The 22,001-nt window shown below is 39.4% G+C and overlaps 2 protein-coding genes across 2 annotated transcripts in view; both read right to left on the bottom strand.

Annotated features, from left to right (window-relative positions):
- The window catches only part of LOC135702319 (uncharacterized), an 85,316-nt gene that overhangs the window by 21,474 nt on the left and 41,841 nt on the right, over window positions 1-22,001 (bottom strand). The window contains exon 11 of the mRNA XM_065223347.1: window positions 5,081-5,266. Within this exon, the coding sequence (XP_065079419.1) occupies window positions 5,081-5,266 (186 nt within the window). The remainder of the gene's footprint in view (window positions 1-5,080; window positions 5,267-22,001) is intronic.
- Window positions 5,502-16,479, bottom strand: LOC135702301 (apolipoprotein D-like). The gene is made up of 4 exons (XM_065223332.1): window positions 16,284-16,479; window positions 6,419-6,650; window positions 6,128-6,356; window positions 5,502-6,054 (listed from the first exon to the last, which is right to left on the bottom strand). Exons 1-4 carry the CDS (start codon window positions 16,422-16,424, stop codon window positions 5,991-5,993), a joined length of 666 nt encoding a protein of 221 aa, XP_065079404.1. The 5' UTR covers window positions 16,425-16,479; the 3' UTR covers window positions 5,502-5,990.

The following is a 22,001-nucleotide window of genomic DNA, read 5'->3' as shown; positions in this document are numbered from 1 at the left end:
TTTGACAGATAAAATGAGGGGTTAGTGGATTTTCCTATGTTTCGAGGGGTGAATCGATTAGCTTGGGACCGAAGATAGTACCAGAGCTGAGCCTAAAAGTTGAGCACGTTTCTTCGGGACCTACTAGTCTTAGAGTTATCTCTATGGTGGTATCCTGTCTAGGTTCGCAGATGACACCTCCATCATCTATAAGGGTCGAGTGATCCGTGATCTGACGAGTAAACTACAAGCAGGCCTGGATGTTCTGTCCGACTATTTCAAGAGCTGGAAGATTTTTATCAATGCAGCTAAAACACAAACCATTCTGTTTTCACACTCGAATTCTCCTCGGCTTGTTCCGCCTGCTAACGTCATGATCCATCAAGTTATCTACCTTGGACTCACCATCGATAGCAAATTGCTATTCCGATCCCATGTGGACAAGACATCCACCAAGTGTAACATCTTGATCAGGTCGCTCTACAAACAAGCTTGCTGTCCACAAGCAGATCATTCTGCCGGCTATTGAGTATGGTATGCCAATCTGGGAGCGTTGTGCTAAGTGCCACCACCTAAAGCTTCAGAGGATCCAAAACAAGATCCTCAGAATGACCCTTAACAGTCCACCGCGAACTCGTAATTCTGAGATTCATCACCTGGTCGGTCTTCAAAAACACTCGAGGAGCGAAAGACGTCCACGCTGGAAAGGTTCAGAGTCGCCTGTCTGCGATCAAACCACCAGATCATTCGTGATTTGGCAACCTAGTTCAAGTAGTTAGGTAGGTTCCTGTGCTCAAGTAGGTAGGTTATCAAATTTTTAAATTCAAATGAAAACAAGCCCTTAAAAGGGTATCCTGTAAATTAGCGCTAAACGCAATCATCGCATTAGAAGAATTAATTAACTAGAACAAAGATGAAGAGCCAAAGGCTAACCAATTGAAATGTTAAACCAAATGTTTAAACTTAAAAAACCAGCAAATAAACGTAAATTTTACTACTGCTGAATTGCAGTAAAATAAAAATGATAAATTCCTCCATAAAAAAAAGTGAAATCAAAATTTAACCTGGCGTCACGAGAAAGCTGTCTAGTGATAATTGGTTAATCGGGTAAAGGGTGAGTAAGCACCTTTCAAGTTTACACACAACTAAACGGCAGGATAACAGCTGTATAGAAGCGTAAATAGATATGCAATAAGAGCTTGTCCCAACCGTCACAAAAGCCATAAGAAGCTGACTAAGTTCGCCAGATTTGCTTGAGGCTGAATAAATGAAATGAGTAAAGCGTTTACATTGCGAAAATTGTTAGTTGGTAGAGCTTCCTTAACTGTTTTGCTCTTACTGTTGGTATTCATTGCATTTCGTATAATGATTCCCCAACTAACATTTTTCGCAATGTAAACACTTTACGTATTTCATTTAAAGGGTGATACGGTCAAAATTTGGTCAAGGGAAAACGCGTGTAAATCGGTGAAATCGTTTATTTAAAAAATCAAATTAAATTTCTTTTTCAAGTTCAATTAGTATAAAATTCAGGAAAAATATTCAGTTAGGCTTCCGCTTTTCCAAATCCGAATTGCCGGGCCTTACGCTTGACTCCTGCCATCAGATTTTGTACAGCCACCTTGTCCACCTTCTTCGCCGCAGAAAGCCAGTTTGCCTTGAACTGCTGCTCGCCCTTAGCAGTTTTTTTGGTCTTCTTTAGGTTCCGCTTGACAATAGCCCAGTATTTCTCAATTGGGCGGAGCTCTGGCGTGTTGGGAGGGTTCTTGTCCTTGGGAACCACCTGCACGTTGTTGGCGGCGTACCACTCCATGGCCTTTTTACCGTAATGGCAAGATGCCAAATCCGGCCAAAACAGTACGGAACAACCGTGTTTCTTCAGGAAAGGCAGCAGACGTTTATTCAAACACTCTTTCACGTAAATTTCTTGGTTGACAGTCCCGGAAGCTATGAAAATGCTGCTTTTCAAGCCACAGGTACAGATGGCTTGCCAAACCAGATATTTCTTTGCGAACTTTGACAGTTTCATGTGCTTGAAAACATCTGCTACTTTTCCCCTTCCTTTTGCCGTATAAAACTCCTGTCCCGGAAGCTGCTTGTAGTCGGCTTTGACGTAAGTTTCGTCGTCCATTACCACGCAGTCAAACTTCGTCAGCATCGTCGTGTACAGCCTCCGGGATCGCGCTTTGGCCGTCGTATTTTGTTTATCATCGCGATTTGGAGTCACTACCTTCTTGTAAGTCGATAGTCCGGCTCGTTTTTTGGCTCGATGCACGGTTGTAGACGATACACCCAGCTTATTTGCGGCATCTCGGAGAGAGAGGTTAGGGTTTCGCTTGAAACTACCGGCAACTCTCTTTGTCGTCTCAGCGGCTTCCGGTTTTCGATTTCCCCCCGATCCAGACTTCCTGGCTGTCGACAAACGTTCCCCAAACACTTTAATTACATTTGTAACGGTTGATTTGGCAACTTTTAACGATTTTGCCAACTTTGCGTGCGAGTAGCTCGGATTTTCGCGATGCGCGAGCAAAATTTTGATACGCTGCTCTTCTTGCTTGGACGGCATTTTGACAACTGAAGAGTGAATTCCAAAATCAAAATAGGAGCAACATTCTACACGCACACACCTTCAAAATGAGGGGTGTTCAGGTTTTTTAAATGCAAAATTGAAAGAAATACGTCAAGTTGATATTGACCAAATTTTGACCGTACAGCTTCAAGCTGTATTCAAATGTTATACGATATGCGGAAACCTTTACTCAACCTCTATAAAAGCAAATCTGGCGAACTTAGTCAGCTACCTATGGCTGTTGGGAGTGTTGGGACAAGCTCTTATTGCATATCTAGCTACGCTTCTATACAGCTGTAATCCTGCTGTTTAGTTGTGTGTGAACTTGAAAGGTGCTTACTAGACTGATGCAAAATTTGAAATTTTCGCTCCACAGTGCTCAAACGGTTTCAAATCAGGTCCTGATTAGCATACCAAAATTTAAACTCATTTGGTAAGAAACTGACTTGGCACAAACTATTCGAAGTTTATATGGAAATTACTATGGGAAAACCAAACTTTTTGTTCATTGTCTACTACCCATTTTCCATATTGCTTTTTCGAAAAGTTCAATATTTATTCTTATGGGAATTTTTCTAAGCTACAACTTTGCGGAATATCGTTTTTCAGCCAAATGTCAAATTAAATAGTAATTAATTGTTTAAGATATTGATAATCTTATGGCATAATCAAGCAGCTGTTCTGTAAGCAACACTGTATTCTGCAGTGTGACATAGTAGCCATGATATTTGTGCTCTATTCTTCTCACCAGAAACACCAATGTTGCCTGCTGAACAGTTGAATGAGCATAATCATAAGACATCAGTGACTTGAATCATTAATAACTTTTGTTCCTTACATTTGATTGAAAAGTGGGTTTCAACAAAGTTGTAGCTGGGAAAATTTTCTAAAATCACTGCTATCATTTTCAAAAGCATAGTGATGTGGTGAATTGTTAGATACATATGAATAAATACATAAGTTTTCCCATAGTAATTCCCATATAAACTTGAAATGGTTTGTGCGAAGTCAGTTTCTTACTAAAGTAGTTCAAATTTTGGGAGGCTAAGCAGGACCCAATTTGGAACCGTTTAAGCACTGTGGAGCAAAAATTTCAAATTTTGCATCAGTCTAGTGCTTACTCAACCTTTACCCGATCATCTCTAAACAGCTCTCTATTGAAGCCAGGTTAAATATTGTTTGCGCTTTTTTTTTGTTGGAGGAATTTATCATGTTTATTTTACTGCAGATCAAGTCAATCGAAATTAGTTATAAGCAACACCACCAAATTTTATTTACAATGTACCGGAACCTGGAATTGAACTCTAGACGACCGCATTATTGGTGAACCTTGATACTACCAACTTTGTTACGCCAACACTTTGAACTGACGTTAACAAATTTACATGCCCTTCTACAACAAGATCGCTGCGTAGCGGCACATGAATCACTTTTCTCGACTAGTTAATTCAGCTTTGTAAAGAAGCAGAGTAAAAACTGTAAAACTGCACACGTCTAAAAATAAACCTAGTTGACTGTAAAATAGCTTCCAAAGTTGCGCAAACACAGTTTATTAGTTGAGTACAGGTTGTTTAGTTGTTGAAAAAGCACTTTTGATGTTTATGTTATTCAGCAAGAGTGGTTGGTTGTGTATAAGCCATCAAATAAGTAATATATTCGGTTTATTAGCTTTGTTTTGAAGCTAACAGTTTAAAGTTGATTAATATTTGCATAGAAGTTACATTAGCGTTTGTTGGGTGATGTTATTCAGTGCAAATGACAAATTGAATAATGGTTGTGAAAAAGTTGAGTAAACGCTCTTCAAAACTATTTTGCTAGCTTCTGCTCGTAGCTGTATCTGCAGCTTTATTTCAGCTACTTTACAGCGCAACGCTGGAAAAGTTGGCTTATAAAGCTGAACATTTTAGTTGGGTCGGTCCTTTTGCACACGACCGGCCACAATTTGCAATATTTAAAGAGTTTTAAGTTAATAAATTTTAATCAACTAAAACAACTAAGCGCAAAAACAATTGTACCGACCAACCGTGGTCCTACGTCAACCTTCCGTTCGTGCCCCTAGGCACAGATTCTTCTACTATTTTATAGCACATGCCTTAAGAGGTTTGATACAATCAAGTTTAAGGCTGTTTTATAAACTGTTGAATGTATTCCTAATTTTGTGGGTTTTTGAGTTATACATTCATTATTTCTCCACGGCACAGATTTGGCATCCTGGCGCAGATGACCAATTTTCGTGGAGCGGATTTTGTGGATTTGAAATAGGAGTTTCTATAACATCCCTGTAAATTATGATTCGACAACTTCTTCATGCATGGTAGCGATGTCACTTAAGATTACTTATCGATTTAAACTAAACTGAGATGAAAATTTACCATTTTATAATACCTGAACAGATACCCCTGATTAATTTTGACATTGGCGTATACCTACGTTATTTTTATGTCACAGTGCAAGGGTATTAACGTATATGTGATACCGACAACTCTTGCCGTATCCCATTCGATATTGCGTCGATTTAGGTTTCAAACTTACCCGCTCCAGATCAAAGTTGCTCACAACCGGTCGACTTTCCGGGTCAGGGCAGGGCTGTTGGATGATTCGCTGACTTACGATTCCCGTCGAGGTCGTCAACAGTATGGCAACAACCACCGTCAACAACGTCATCACGTTCATCTTTCCCTCCCACCAATCGTGTTCACCGTGACCACCAAATAAATCCTATACCGCAGTATAAGGGCGAATAGGCAGCGCTGATGGCACAAGATTACCGCTTGACTTGCACAATGCGAATGAGGTATCCGCGGATGACCACCAGAATCGGTCAAGTTCGGAATGATACTGAAACATCAACCGCGCACATTGCACCAGTTGAACTCACTCGTCGTCGTAACAGCCGGGCGGTTTGTTTATAGTTTTTTTTTTAATCAGATGAATTAATTTACATAACATTAACTTATCGCCTAGAGTGGTGCCCGTGATGAAGTGGTAAGCGTGACTGCCTCTCACTCCAAAGGGCCTGGGTTCAATCCCAGTCGGCGCCGTCGGGATTTTCTGAGGCATAAAACTCTGATCACCACGTCTTCCTTCAGAACGGAAGTAAAGCCGTTGGTCCCCGGTCCATGATGGGTCGATAGGTAGGGTCCAGGTGTGGGAGCTGCCTCCCTAGCGTCGGTAGTATTGGTACTCAGTAAGGAAAACAAATCAAAGGAAACAAAAAACTTATCGCCTAGGTATAATGTATGGATGTCGAAAGAAAAGAAGATTAAAGAGAATCACACTCAGTGGCCGGCCGGTTAGTCTTGTTGTTGAGTGGTTGAAAGTAAAAGTGTCGAAGATGGCTTGGTTAATACTGTGTGCTTATGATGGCACCACTGTCGATGTCTGAAATAGTCGACCGGATTTGACAAATTTGAGACGAAGGCAGTTAAATTTACGACCAATTTCATGGCAACGGTGGCAGAACGGTCTCTGCTGGAACCGGTGGTATTTCAGGCTCTTTTCGGCATCTGAAAGAAAATGGAGAGATGATGTCAAATTAAGAAGACTTATGTATGTTATATGACCAATTAAGAAACTTACAATGATTCGCTTTGGTTGGTAGCTCTGACGTGCGAAGGTACGAAATAATTCGTTTGTAGATATTGTAGCTTGTCCATTAGCTGCGGCTCTTCAGCGAGGGCTGGTGTTCGGGAGAGAAGCCAATATCCTTCGATGATGGATTCGGAATCGGCAATTGGTGTGCAGGAATAAACTACTGCATAGTTTACGTAGTCGGTGTCCACGATCCAATAGTTGGAAATTCCACTAGCTGATTGCAGTACATAGATAAGTTGTTTAAACATGTTGATCAATTTTGTTTCAAAGATATACCTCTGATCCCATAGCTAACGTTCAATTTTCCAACGGTAGGATTCGCCTGAGGATCGGACATTACAGCTATTCCGGCAAATGAAGCGTATGCATCCTTGGTTGCTAGGAATCCCTTGCTCTTGACATCTACCGATGCATCCTGGCTATTTCGGATGTACTCTGCCGTTACGCACTCCAGATTCCGCTGGTAGTCCTGTTCGTATCGTTCGATTTCATACCATTTGCCAAGATACTGGGGAAGAAATTGAAATTATCAATTTCACGCCAAATCATTCAAACTCGTTTCTCATCAACATTGCACCATTTAAAACATCATCAAGCTCGGATTGCATGACACATACATACATGTCTACTGTTTAACCCCCAGGCATTTCAGCGCACAAGCATTTTTGAGTTCATATTATGTCATTTCCTTTTCTCAAAACAAAACCCTAAAGACAACACGAAATGAAAACAAATCACCAAAAAAGCTTGGTTGACTTCCAAGTGATAAACATACACCGCATCCGTCCCTCCTTAGGTGGATAATTATGTAAGTTAAGACTTTTTGCTTTCGATTTCATCACATTTTGATGCCGTCTTGATATGAATTCGCCATTTGACTTAATTTGACTTAAATGCCAAGTTGATGAAATAAAATTTTTTCTCCATGCAATGACTTTTCTACTGATACTGATGATGCTTTTTACATCAAAGTCACTTAACTGTTGCGTCATATTATGGTAGCGCATTCAAAATCATTAGCATTTGAAAAGCTCTAAGGCTCCGCTGATTGCATCTCAGATGTTTATGATGCTGCTACTGATCCGGTCAAGGGCAATTTCAAAGTGATAGATTTACAAACCACCCTACCAACCTATCTGCCAAGATTTGTGACAGTGCAAGCGTGTGTGTTGTTGAACAACTAGTTAATACCTAGGAGCCTATTTGTATTAATGAACTTGTCGCTTGGAATTCTTCGCGATAGCGGCAGAGGAGACTAAATCGAATCGCATTGCTCACGGCTTTGTGCATGTTGCACATCTTGGCTGAATGTGTAATGCTAGCGGCTCCGGTGGTGTAGTGGTAAGCGTGAACGCCTCTTACTTGAAAGGGCCTGGGATCAATCCCAGTCGGCACCGTCGGGATTTTCTGAGGCAGGAAATCTCTGATCACGGGAACTAAACCGGTGTCCTCAAGTAGGTGTTCTTTCTCCTCTTTTATGGTCTTTAATAGTTGACGAACTTCTCAAAAACGCAAAGGGTTTCGAGATAATTGGCTGTGGTGCTGATGACATAGTCATAATAGTACGAGGAAAATTTGATAATGTCATTTCAAATAGAATGCAAACTGCTTTCAATTATGTTTCGTCGTGGTGCACTAAAGAAGGGTTGAATATAAACCTTTCTAAGACCACTATTGTACCGTTCACACGAAAAAGGAAATTTTCCATAAATAACTTAAAATTGAAAGAAATTTCTTTAGAACTTTCACGAACAGTCAAGTATCTGGGAGTCATTCTTGACTGTAAACTTAACTGGAATTCCCTTATAGAGTAGGTTGTTAATAAGGCAATAAATGCTCTTTGGATAAATAAGAAAACTTTTGGTAGGAAATGGGGCCTAAATGATCCACTGGATTTATTTGACGATTGTAAGACCCAGAATATTTAGCCTATGCATCATTGGTTTGGTGGCCGAAAACTAATGAAAAATCGGCTCAGAAGACTTGCTACTCTCTCAATAACTGGTGCAATGAACAGCACACCGAGTATGTCACTAGATGCTCTACTTTATCTGCGTCCTTTGCATAAATTTATCCAATTAGAAGCTGAAAGCAGTACGGAAAACAAGATCGACGGAAAACAAATCAAGAAAAAAAATGTGTAATGCCATAAAATAGACCGTGCTGGGGGCGAGGAGTTGGTTACTTTATTAGGGAGACTTTCAGTCAATGGCTGGTTCGTCTCTGGGGATCTCCGAAGGGGTCTCGGAAAGGAGGAATGGGGCTCCAGAAGGGGTCCCCCTAATACAGAGTTGTTTAAAACAGAGTGTTGTATGCTGTCTAGTTTGCTGTCAGGAAGGGTCAATGGTTCTTTGCGGGTGGGTTCTGGTTGTACCGTAGGTCTGTAGGGGTCAGTAGTCCGTTTGCTGCCGGCAGCGAGCACCGAAGTGGTAGTTGTCAAACTAGGTGGAGGAGTTCTGCCTCTTTAAGAAAACCTAGTAGGGTAGCGGTCCGGCTTGCATCATTGCCAGTGGTGTAAGCGGTCACCGTAGTCGACGTATTTTCTTCCGATATTTGCAAAACATGCTACAGTACCAAACATAAATGTCATACGACAGTCTCTGTCATACGACATGGTCGTCGAAGACCGGCATGTATTTGTGTATTTTAGTTTTTCTCATAATAAGAGCTGCTATTGTTGTACTTGTGTGAATTCTGAAATTAGCAAGCCGTGATGTTCTAGTAATAATATTTCTAATCAGAAATGGTTTAATTGCCATAAAATTGAGGAATTAGAACAAATTAACACATTGTCATATGGTCGTTATTTGATAATATTCATTTTGCTCGAATGTTGTCTACCGTTTGTGTTGTGTGAGAAAGACGACGGTAGAGCATGAATGTACGAATACAAAGAGACTGTCGCGCACGACAACGAAGTAGTAAAAAACGTCAACTGTTTCAACCCCTGGTTGGTGAGACGATTCCGTAGGTCAGCAGCAGGAACATGGAAATCGAAGATCTCAGATATTTCGTTGATTAACGGCACCGGTGGTGTAGTGGTAAGCGTGATTACCTCTCACCCCAGCAGGCCTGGGTTCAATCCTAGTCGGCGCCGCCGGGATGTTCTGAGGCATAACATCTCTGATCACGCCTTCCTTCGGATGGGAAGTAAAGCCGTTGGTCCCCGGTTCATGAAGTTGATGGGTCGATAGGTAGGTTCCAGGTGTGGGAGCTGCCTTCCTGGGACGTCGATAGCATTGGTGCTCAGCACGGAAAACAAGATCGACGGAAAACACAAACCAAAGGAAAAAAAAAGAAAAGATATTTCGTTGAACCGCGTGAAGCCATGAACCGTATCATAAATATCAGAAGTATCAACCTCGTTGGTCAGGACCATAGCGAAAACTGCTTGCTAGTTAGACCTACGTTTCTCCAGTATCTCAATAGCTAACAGCATACAGCGATGTTTGTATGGTGGCAAGCAGGCTTGCAATTGCTCAATACAGCTAAAATGCATTTTTTCGGTATTATGAAACAATGGGATACTATAATGACAATTTTTATTTGTAAGATGCAAGAAGAGGTGGTAAAGTTTGTATATGACATATAAAATTTGTCAATTTTTCTTTCAGAAGGTCATTTCCACGAAATCAAACTTCGTCAGCATCGTCGTGTATAGCTTTCAGGATCGCGTTTTGGCCAAATCATGGAACGTAAGCAAACATTTCATGTTAAATTAAGTGTTCTCAAACCGAAACATAAGCAACTCGACGAAGAAAACGTTTGATTGAATTGATTTTCTAGTTTCTTTCAACTGTTTCTTATGTCAAAGGGGCCGCTTGCATGTGTCGGTCTCAGGGAACCGAAATTTTCACGATTTTTTTTGTAGTGTGTAACTTTACGTTGCCCGTATTTCGCGTAAACCTTCTGAGAATATCGGCTGATGAGATGATAGCAGCTGTTAGAAGCACTAAAAACATAAAGGCCACGGGTATGGATGGTGTAGTCAACCTCGAGTTGAAAAACTTGAGTATTGACTTCTTCAACCGTTATCTTCAACAAATGTTTGGAGCTTGGCTACTTCCCTGCATGCTGGAAGTTAGCCAAAGTGATTCCAATACGCAAGCCTGGTAAAGATCCGACCAGTGCCAAAATCTATTGCCCCATCAGCCTCTTGTCCTCCATCTCGAAGCTATTCGAAAAGTTGATACTCAGCCGTCTACTTGTGTTTTCTAATGATAATAACATCTTTCTCAAAGAGCAATTCGGGCTTAGGAAAGGCCACTCTACAATCCACCAACGCGCACGGGTTACTAACATCATCAAGCGGAACAAGTCCGTTTCCAATACATCTGCCATGGCATTGTTGGACGTCGAGAAGGCCCCTCCAGAATTATATAGGCCCCCTCCAGAACTATCGAGGCCCCCTCCAAAATTATCTAGCTCCTCTCCAGAATTATCTAGGCCCCCTCCAGATAAATTGTCTACCTACGCCAGACATTCTAGCGAGGCAGATCATTCCAGGTCTACTTGAACAACGTCCCCTCTGATACGTTCAACGTTGATGCTGGGGTCTCTCAGGGTAGACTGCTTGGGCCTATCCTTTTCAACATTTTCACGTCAGACGCTCCTCCCCTGCCGGGTGGTGGTATCCTGTCAATGTTCGCATTTGAAACTTCCATAATCTATCTATAAGGGTCGAGTGATCCGTGCTCTACAATCAGGCCTGGATGTTCTGTCCGACTATTTCAAGAGCTGGAAGATTTGTATCAATGCAGCTAAAACACAAACCATTCTGTTTCCACACTCGAATTCACCTCGGCTTGTTCCGCCTGCTAACGTCATGATCCATCTTGATAGCACTCCCATTGAATGGTCGAGTGAAGTAGTCTACCTTGGTCTCACCCTCGATAGCAAATTGCTATTCCGATCCCATGTGGACAAGAGATCCACCAAGTGTAACATCTTGATTAGGTCACTCTACCCTCTGATAAACAGGAAGTCCAGCCTGTCCCTCAAAAACAAGCTTGCTGTTCACAAGCAGATCAATCTGCCGGCTATTGAGTATGGTATGCCAAACTGGGAGCGTTGTGCTAAGTGCCACCACCTAAAGATTCAGAGGATCCAAAACAAGATCCTCAGAATGACCCTTAACAGTCCACCGTGAACTCGTAATTCTGAGATTCACCACCTGGCCGGTCTTCAAACACTCGAGGAGCGAAAGACGTCCACGCTGGAAAGGTACAGGGTCACCTTTTGCGATCAAACCACCAGATCATTCGTGATTTGGCAACCTAGTTCAAGTAGTTAGGTAGGTTCCTGTGCTCAGGTAGGTAGGTTATCAAATTTTTAAATTCAAATGAAAACAAGCCCTTAAAAGGGTATCCTGTAAATTAGCGCTAAGCGCAATCATCACATTAGAATAAGTAATTAACTAGAACAAAGATGAAGAGCCATAGGCTAACCAATTGAAATGTAAAACCAAATGTTGAAACTTAAAAAATCTGAAAATAAACGTAAATTTTTCTACTTTCACTACGTAAACCTTCTGGACGTGTTCAGTGTAGCTGTCAGGAAGCAAAAAAAATCAACCAAAATTCACAATCTAAACTAATAGGGACAAAATTACACGATCTTTCGCAAAATTACGCGATGATGGTTTTTAATTGTACATGACTCGAAAAAAGCAGCATGTTAATTTCTGAACTCGTGTAAAATTTTGCTAAGGGCACGTTAATTTTATGTGCGCTATATAGCAAAAATTTGAATGTTTTTTTTTCTGGTCAAATATCAAAAATATATTGCTTTTTGAACGAATTTGCATAAAATTGAACTGATTGTCAAGTACGCGGAATTATCACCCACGCGGAAAAACCCGCCTTCACGGTACAGTACATACCCTACACTTCCACGACTGCATCAACACGATCAGTCAGGAGGAGAAAATTGGTGGGGTTGTGTACAAGACACGACCGCATGGTTGACGTAGACTACGTTAAGCTGTGTAATGAAATTCTCGTGCGTTTTTCTAGATATTGATTTAAAATACAGTAGAAGTAACCTATGATTTCGGTCCTATGTATTTATTTTGGATTTCCTACTTAGTAAAACTTGGTTAATTTCAGGACCTCATAAAAATGCGAATACATATTCTATTTCATTTGGTTCCTAAATTACAATCAGATATGAGAAAGGCTTTCTTCAGGTGATTCATTGAAGTGTCCAACAATGACCGTCATGATGTCTGATATTCTCTAGCACTTCAAGATTTCAAGGACACAAATCTTGGACGGTTGTGACATCGCTCATGAAATTGAAACTCCTTGTGTACTGGACTGCAACAAACGCGAAGTTCCAGTTTCTTTGTTATAAGTTTTGTGAGAACTGATATCTGTACTCTTGACATTTTTATGTGGCAATGAGATTGATCAGAAATAAGGTTTCCTCAGCGATTCAACTTCAAAACCCTAAACGGAGTGCACAATTTTGCACCAATGTTATGCAAAATTTCATAGTTGATCGGGAATCAATTAGCCATAAATCCCTCCAATAAGTTCTCGGTACATCTTTTATCTACCGATTGAAGAAATAAAAAAATACTAAGGCTGTGTTCCATTTGGAAAATCTTCACTTAGATTTGACACTTCGAAAATAAATTAAGATGTTCGAAAATCCCTGTTGTTGATCGCCGATTTTCGAGAAAGCGTAAACATTCACCAAATGGAACACAGTCTTAATAACTTGAGCACAGCATCGTTTCTTGTTGTGTTTGTTGTATTAGATGCGAGATAAAAACTTCATTTATCGATATGTGTGCTGAAAATACCTGGGCCGAGTGGATTCAAGGAGAAAGTCGACGAAGATAATCAGTCTTACTTAGCACCTAGTGCAATGTTCAAATTGAATTGTTTTGCTTAGCTGTAGCAATGTAAACAGAAAATCGATGAAGAGAATCGAACATTACAAGTAGGCCCTTTTGAACGCTCACTTTCGAATTTCAGAACCTAGCACTGAAAAAACTTGACGGTACCTCTATTTATGCTAAGAGATAAGCATTGCAAGTCCCTCCTACTTGAAGAATTGTGCAATCGAACGGCTGGCTATGCCTCGCCCCCATCAGCAAAAAAAAAAAACTGGGGTTGTATAAACCGTTCTCTAGCATAATTTTCCAAGAAGGAGGGACTTTCATAGCTAATCTAAAAGCATAAATAGAGGTACCGTCTGATAATTCCAGTGCTTGGAACAGAAAATTGCAATCTGTGTAGGAAAATCCTTCTTATCACCACAGAAACACCCCGTTGCCGTTTTCTTATGCAAAATAATGAATGTGCGTTCACAAAACGCACGAAATCTTAAAAAACCATATTAAGAATTTTTTAATTCAATCAATGGATTAAAGATGTACCGATAATTAAATGGAGGGATTTCAAGTTAAAATGTTCTGATCGCGAAATATTGATGATCAATACCGAAATTATCCAACCCGTTTTGTGTGGTGTGCTGCTGATTTTCAGTGTTGCTCAGTGGGAGCTTTCATGAATAACGTAGTAGTTGAGGGAAGAGAGGGGTTTCAGAAGTTGGGACCGGCCATGTATTAGGTGTATTGCAAAACACGCTCCGAGGGGGAAAGGGGGTTAATTGGTCAAACATATATACGTAATTTATGGATGGCCCTAATTTTACTTCCAAGGCTGTGTCGCAATGGGCGAGTTAAATTTATCTCGTGGTTAAAAGTGACAGATGAGTTATCGAATAACGAGCGTGGTTATTTCGGACTGAGTAGAAGTTAAATTTTGGTAACCGTGGCTGAGCTCTGTTTGAAAACTGATCAATTTCCGGCATTTTCAAACATTGAAAATAACTTTCGAAATGTCACGATAAAAAACTCGGCAATTGGTACACAGCCCACGAAGTATTTCTCGATTACTTTTTCGAAGGAATGTATCAGCTTGTTTAAACAACGCATTTGATCGTCGATTTGGCGTAACTGCACGGGAAAAAATCCGATCTCCGAAATGAGAAAAATGACTCATGATTTCATGAACAAAGCGTATTTTCATGTTATGAAAATACACCATGAATAATATTCATGATATCATGAGCAACTTTTGCGTAACGCAGCAAACATTCCCAAAATGATGAATCATCCGATTTCAAATCATGATCTAAAATTCATGGGTTTAACTTTTACCAAAAAAATGTAAAAAGAATAGAATAAAGCATCAGACTGGATTCGAACCAAAAACCTTGAGATAATTAAACCCATTCTTTGACCACTAGACTATCAGTACTTGTATAAGACGGAAGACAAAAGGCGTATAAGAGATACCTATGTAGTGCGGTTTATGAATACGGTTTGCCAAGTACGTGTAACGCTTGTAGCGGCCTTGATTCCACTGCATTATGAAATCATGAATTTCCATGACGAAATCATGAATCATTGTTATGATTTCATGGGATGGCAAGTTTTTCCATTTCATGATTTCTTATTCATGAAAATGGAATCGGATTTGTTTCCGTGTGGTAGCTCACCCACGCATGCTAACACTACCATGAGATAGAGGAAATTTTCCCCTACCTGATTTAGTGGTGTGCCAGTGATCTCGACGGGAACGACGCGCAAAGTTCGAGGTGCAAAACTCGAACGCTGCGCACTTGACAGGAACCGCCTTCCTGCTGCTGCTGCTGCTACCTGCTTACCCGCCGTCCGAAGCGAAAATGAGTTGAGGCATATTAGCAGCGCTGTTTTATAGCTTTTCAGATTCAAGGAGGACTGGTTTTGGTGAGAACGTTTATTTCATGAAACCAGTGATTAAATTATCACTTTTTATTTGTCCATTTTTAAAACAGCTTTTTTTTTATAAAAAAAAAATAATTGAAAAAGCGTTTATTGCAACCGCTTACGAAAGATGTTTCCTATCGATTGGTGTATTTGGATTTTAATTTCATCTATAAATGACAAAGTTATAAGTGTTCAAAATCTTACACCTTTACGTGGTTGTCGCAATTTTAGATTTTCGATTTACCCCTTGTACCTTCCCGTAAGACGTAGTCTACGTCAAAAAGGAACCACGAACGCATTTTTGAATGTTTTTCTTTTTTTTCCATTTCAATTTTTTTTCTGAACGAACTAAAAGTGATCTCGGTATGAAACCGCTTTAATCAATATTGTGTCTGTCATTATTTTTTTTTCCACTAAAAACGTGACTGATCGAATAATCGGTCCGTCCGCCGTATAAGCTTTCTCAATGTTTGTTGTTTATAGGTTTTATCGTTGAAAATTCGATGTTCTTCGATAAGTTTTTTCATCGTGTGGAGAAGAACACAATGCAGGAGAAAACTAATCGAATATACTTGTAGTTTTATGAGTTTTATCATGCTCTTTTAATGTGCATGATTTTTAATGTAAAATCAAATTAAAACGTAGTTTAAAACGATGTTATTTTAAAATGGTTTTGGTTTACATGTCATGTAAAATTCCTTCTCTTTGCTGTGATCGGCCAGGTACTTCACTAGTTTAAACATTCTAGTTTATAAAAACTATTATCCATTTTGTTCTAGGATTACCTCCGACTGCAAATCGTTTCCGCCCGCAAACCGCTTCACGCCGGGGATGCCATCACTTAGACGACTACAGCGCCACCTCCCTGCACATTTCAAGAATCAAAATGTGGGAACATTATATATAATATTTTCAACAAAATACTGAAAACCGCATTTTTTTAGAGTGTTTCTTTTCGCAAAAAAAAAATTACGATTGACCCTTTTTTTCGGCTTCTACACTGGTCTAACACCTTAAGAGTGTTCAATCTAGTTAGAAGAAAACGTTACTGAACTTCCGAAATACTTGCACACTTTCAAGTTTTTATTTTTATCAAGTGCAGTGATTGTATTGACAATTATTACTATTTACAAACTTTAAATATACTATCACTGAAACATTTTTTTGGCGATTGACTAACCTCAGTTACCAGATTGTTATAGCACATAAAACGACAATAATTGATAAAGTCTGCAATCAGAGAGGTTTGAGCAGCAATCGAACCCTCACTCTATGGCACACACAGTACGCTACACCGACGAGCGACGAGTGATGACGGTTAATCATATAGACACGAACCCCACACTTCGCTTTCTTGTTCCGTGATATAATACAAACCTTTTCCAGCTCAAAATTGGTCACCACAGGCATGCTACTGGAAACCAGAGAGCAATTTCCATCCTTGACGATGTATCCATAACCACTATTCACCAACAGCATCAGCACAACCACAACCAGCAGAACAACGTATCGAAACATCGTTTGTTGCGTTAAGATTATTTTTAGCACTGCAAATGTATTCCGAATATCGAACCGCACCGTACAAGCGATCACCTAAAACTGATCGCCGCAAGGGTGGATCTGCCGAAGATAAAGCCTATCCAGCTTCGCGAATGTGTTGTGGAAGCACGTGCAAGCAGCTTCTGTTGCTTACCATACCGCAGTGGCTCTCAACCTGGTGTACGAGTACCCCTCGTATTATTTTATTTTATTTTAATTGGATGAAATTTGCAGAAACGTTCTTTTGCCCAAGAAAGGAAAGACATCTTCAATTCACAATTTTGAATCACGCCTTATTTTTGAAAAGGGTCTATAGAAAACATTAAGTTTATCTTCGGAAACTGTTACTCGAAAATAGTTTGTCCGCTCGCTTTGATGCCTTAGACTATTTGACAAAAAAAAACAACACTTTAAAAAAAATTGCACCATTTTAAAATGAAAGTTAAAATATTGCACCATATTAAAATGAAATATTTTTTCTCAAAACTGATTTTTTATATATCTTTGTTTTAGGGGATAACAAATGCCGTCTTTTGCGCTAAAGGTCATGATGTAAAAATGATGGACAAAAAATTTACGATTTTTTGAAGAACTGAATGAAACTTGAATGAATATTATAATGTTCAAACAATTAGAGATCCACAGACCTTGATCAACCAAAAGTCTTGGAAAATTGTCCAGAGAACTTTACTAATATCTTCGTCTATATACAGAACTTTTGAATGTTTTCTTCTGTCAAGAAAGGTTGTCTGAAAGAATATCCTGTGACTCCTGCAACGTTTCTTCAAAGCCCCTTAAGTTTTACAAAATTTTCTCAACTTCTATGAAGTTCCATGAATTTATTCCGAATTCCATATTTTTTATAACTCTCTTAATTCTACGAAGACCTCTAAATTCCTTACATGTTTTTTGAACTTCTTAGGAGTCCATGAAGTTTTACGAAGGTCCCAGAAGTTAAAGAAAAATCTTTGGGCTCATGGGCAACTTGTGAAGCCTGAAGACATCTTGTTTTGCTGTCGATTAAGTATAGGTATAATATAATTTCTTTACACTGCGGGAAAGACACCTATCATCTACAAATATTCTTGAACATCTGGAAAATTCCTTGAAATTTAATGAAATTCACAAAACCTCTAAGAAGCTCAAGGAACTTTTTTTGAAGTAATATCCAGGGATGGAAAATCATTTACATTCATTTCGTGCATTAATTTACATTCATTTGCCTCTAACTTTTTTCATCAACAGAATACCGTTAAATAATGTATAAAGTTTTTGTAGCTTTTGATATTAACTACAACTTTTGTTTATAACTAAAATATGAATCTCTTATGCATGATGAAATAGAGCTGGCAGAACATGTTATTGTTTTTCAGTGAATGCAATTTACATTCACTGAAAAAACAATGGTGGATTCTAATCGCTCTGATTCATCATACATAAGAGATACAGATTTCAGTTACTTACAAAAAATGTAGTTAATATAAAAGCCTACAAAAGCTTCAAACACTATTTTACGGAATTTTGCTGATTAAAAAAGTTAGAGGCAAATGAATGTAAATGAATGCACGAAATGAATGTAAATGATTTTCCATCCCTGGTAATATCTCTGACAAACTGCAACGAAGTTCTCTAAAGTGAAGCGAGGATCCCTTAGCATTCTTAGAAGTTAATTGAACTGTTTTTAGATCCATATGCAGTCCGATGGAATCTTGAGAGTAGTAAGGATGATTGCCGCAACATCCTTTGAGGAACACGGAAGTTTAATTGTGAAAGCCACATCGTAATTAAAAAGTTTCGCTACAAATAATGCTTGTTGCATTTTTCTCCTGTGTTCCAATGTATCCAGGTTCAATAGCATGCATCGGTCTGCTAAGGTGGTAAATTCATTGGATCGCGCCACGGCAGGTTGCGGAAAGCCTTTGAGGTTGGCTTCCCGCAACCTGAACACGTTCTATTCGGAGATTCCACACTAGCTCATATGGAGACCAGACCACAGATGCATTCTCAAGTATGGGCCAAACTAAAGAGAAATATTGTGCCTTCAAGCAGTGAGGGTCTTTGAAAACTCGTGCAATCTCTGAAATAAATCCCAATTGACGATTCACCTTAGAAATGATCAAGGAAAAAATTAGCTCCTCAAACCGCTACGAAAAACTTCTACTTCTTCTGCATTTCTACGGTTCTAGTTGATTTTCCGCGAAGTTCCACGAACGAAATTTCTTGAAGTTGTACGTGATTTCCACAACTATTCCAAATCCATGAGGCTTGAAAAAGTGCTCTGAAATTATATAGAGTTTCCCGATCAATAATGAGGTTCCCTGAAATAAAATAATGTTCCCTTTACAAAGATGCTCAAACATAAATAAATTTTCCACTTCCACGCAGTTCCTTATGTCTACGAATTTTTCTGAAGATCTATGAAATTTCTAGAATTTCTGCTAAGTTTCCTCAATTTCAACGATGTTCTCTAAACTTCTCAGAAGTCCTTGAAGTTTTACGAAGGTCCCAGAAGTTAAAGAAAAATCCTTGGGTTCATGGCCAACTTGTGGAGCTAGAAGACGTCTTGTTTTGCCGTCGATTAAGTATCGTTATAATATAATTTCTAAAAATTGCTTATTATAGTTCAAAACATAAGAAAAATAGTCAACAAAGATTTAAAAAAATCTTTGTGTGTGGTCTAATTTTATTAATCGCTGTTAAATAGTAACATCGAACTTGACAAGCTTGATAAGATACCGTTGAGTCAAATAAACATCAAACATTCTGGGGGGCTGGATAGTTCTGGAGAGGGCCTGGCACCCTTGCACCCTCATTAGCTACGCCAATGCCCACTTGGGGGCAAATAAAGAACTACCCAATTAATCCGAACCAAGGCGAAATGAAGAGCTTTGAGTGTGTAGGTTTATTTTCATTTAATTCCGTTGTAATTACTTATCTTTGACAGATACGCGTATTTCGTCTACTACTTGCAAGTACTCAACACCACTGAAGAATGCACCTTTTATTAACGATTTATATACCAATCAATAGGTAAAGCCCGATTCAAAGTAAATTTGGACGCATTCAAGTGTCCATTACTCAAGAATTAAACAACATACACGGTTGATCAAAACGTCAAACAAAAGGGTATTTATTCAGCTTTCAAACGATACATAACAAGTTATTACATTTTACCGTTTCGAACGAACTGTCGCACTTTACTTGTGATCGATGCCATCTGCACAGACGCTGGTAACGCATTTGTTGTGCATTTGTCACTTCTTTATCGCGTCCTCGAAGTTTTTGCTTGACAATTGTCCAATATTTTTCGATCGGTCTGAACTCGGGGCAATTCGGAGGATTAATCTCTTTGGTGACGAAATTAAAATAGTTTGCAGCATACCATTCTAGTACCTTCTTAGAGTAGTTGCAGCTGGCTAGATCCGACCAAAACATAACGTTGGTCTTGTGTTGCCAAATGAAGGGTAAAATTCGCTTTTTCAGACACTCTTTAATGTAAACCTTCGACGTCATTGTGTGAGATGTGATGAAAACCTTGGTTTTGAGGTCACAACTGCAGATTCCTTGCCAAATCATTAGTTTCCGAGCAAGCTCATCAGCAAAAACAAATTTATACATGGAAGGGATTTCCTCACGACCAGCTGCCAGGTAAAATTTTCGTCCGGGGATTTGTTTATAATCCATTTTGACATATGTTTCGTCATCCATTAAAATACAGCCATCAAATTTCGTCAAAACTCGTTCGTATAGTAATCGTGCTCGCTTTTTGGCCACTAAATTTTGTTTCAGGGAGCGATTCGGATGTTTACTGGCACAAAAATACTTATATCGTTCTCTTGAAAGGATGTTACGCACAGTGGAAAAGTTCGAATCGTATTTCTTTGCCAAATCACGTATGGAGACACCTGGGTTGCTTTTTATGTACCTCAACACCTTTCTCCTCAGCTCTTTGTCCCCAGTGCCACTTTTATGATAGATGCGCTGTGCTCTATCCACTCTCAGAGCATCCTTGTAACGTTTGATCACAAGACTCACCGTTGACTTTGGGAATTTTAACACTTTTGCTATTTTTGAGGCAGACCACGAAGGGTTATCTAGATGTTTGTGCACAATTAATTTTCTTTTCTCAACTTCCATGATCCGTAATCTCGGGATGCGTCGATCAATTCACCAATTTCTTCGCCAATGAAACATTAACAAATGCCTGCCAAACGTTTTTTGTTCCAACCACAAGGGGCGCGGTGATGTATTAAACCGTGCGTCCAGATTTACTCTGAATCGAGCTTTACTAAAAATCAGCAGGTATCCAACTGCCATGTCATATTTACCTAAACAGGTACCTGCAGAATTTAATACAGTCTCCAAGGCGCAATATTCAGCTTCGGTTGGCTGAAGGTGAAAGGACGATGAAAGGGACGAAGAGAACATTCGGAGATCTGGAGAATGACGAGGATTTGGACCCAGAACCTCCTAATCTACACGTGCCCGAGATCGAACACCCATGCTCAGCTATAAGCGAGGTCCATCCGAGAGTTCTACCAACAAACAATACGAAACTAACGATTTTAAATTGGCTCACTACTTGACTAGCCTATTGGTCCCAAGCAAACGATTGACGTACCCCATTCTAGTCGAAATTCTAGTACTACGCAATGTTTGTTTTGATTCGCTATGAAAGTTTGACAGATAAAATGAGGGGTTAATGGATTTACCTATGTTTCGAGGGGTGAATCGATTAGCTTGGGACCGAAGATAGTACCAGAGCCGAGCCAAAAAGTTGAGCACGTTTCTTCGGAAACTACTAGAGTTACCTCTATGTTTGTACTTCCGACGTTGTCGAACGAATCACGCCTACGCCAATTTTGTACCAAGAAGGTCCAGTAGAAAGATAAAACTTAAAGAAGATTTTTTTTATTATGATTAGATACGTTTAGCAATTAACTGTGTTCGAGTTATGTACGTAATTGAAGTTTTGGCAAAATATCTTTGCTTTCGGATTGAAAGTTAAATTAATTGATTTAGATTTAACTGAAATTATGGGTATTCAAGATATTCGATTTTCAAAATGATAGAGTTCAGAACTCTTAAGGGATGATAAGTGTTATATCCGTTCTAAATGAATATTATAGTTTACCCTAAAGAGACTAAATTGGGTAAAGAGGTGACAGGTCTTCTGCTCGATTGGAATATTTCCAATGACTTTGACGGATAATCGATTGTTCCAATTTTGACATTTCATCTCTTTATAAATTTACCCAAGTGTAGTCGACATAGCATTAGTCGGTTGGTGACTTTTGGAAACGATAACAAACGACAGGTTGTCGTGTTCTCAGGTAGAGGTGTTGAGCAGCAATAAACTGAAGAGCTCTGTCTCTTTACTTTGTGACATCAAACGAATACGATGTGTGTGATTTTTACACCAAATCTAGTAATTCATTTTTGAAAACCAGTTCTGGTTAAAATTATACAGGGGTCACTCAAAATAACTAGGATAGGCAAATTTTTGGTCAACTTTGGAGTGTTGTATCTTCGTCAAATATGGTCCGATTTTAAATC

Source organism: Ochlerotatus camptorhynchus, unplaced genomic scaffold, assembly GCF_037179485.1.
Source record: "Ochlerotatus camptorhynchus isolate MF236.1 unplaced genomic scaffold, CSIRO-AGI_Acam_v1.1 ptg000191l, whole genome shotgun sequence".
In the NCBI taxonomy this organism is placed as follows: domain Eukaryota; kingdom Metazoa; phylum Arthropoda; class Insecta; order Diptera; family Culicidae; genus Ochlerotatus; species Ochlerotatus camptorhynchus.
The sequence above is the reverse complement of the archived record's forward strand: the minus strand, read 5'-3'. Positions and strand labels throughout refer to the sequence as shown.

What these genes read in the sequence shown, in the direction of transcription:
- LOC135702301 (XM_065223332.1), bottom strand. Translation starts at nt 16,424, where the DNA reads ATGTTTCGATACGTTGTTCTGCTGGTTGTGGTTGTGCTGATGCTGTTG. An exon ending in CCAATTTTGAGCTGGAAAAG is followed by an intron (nt 6,651 to 16,283) that starts GTTTGTATTATA and finishes TTTCTTCCCCAG; the next exon opens with TATCTTGGCAAATGGTATGA. An exon ending in ACCAACCAAAGCGAATCATT is followed by an intron (nt 6,055 to 6,127) that starts GTAAGTTTCTTA and finishes ATTTTCTTTCAG; the next exon opens with ATGCCGAAAAGAGCCTGAAA.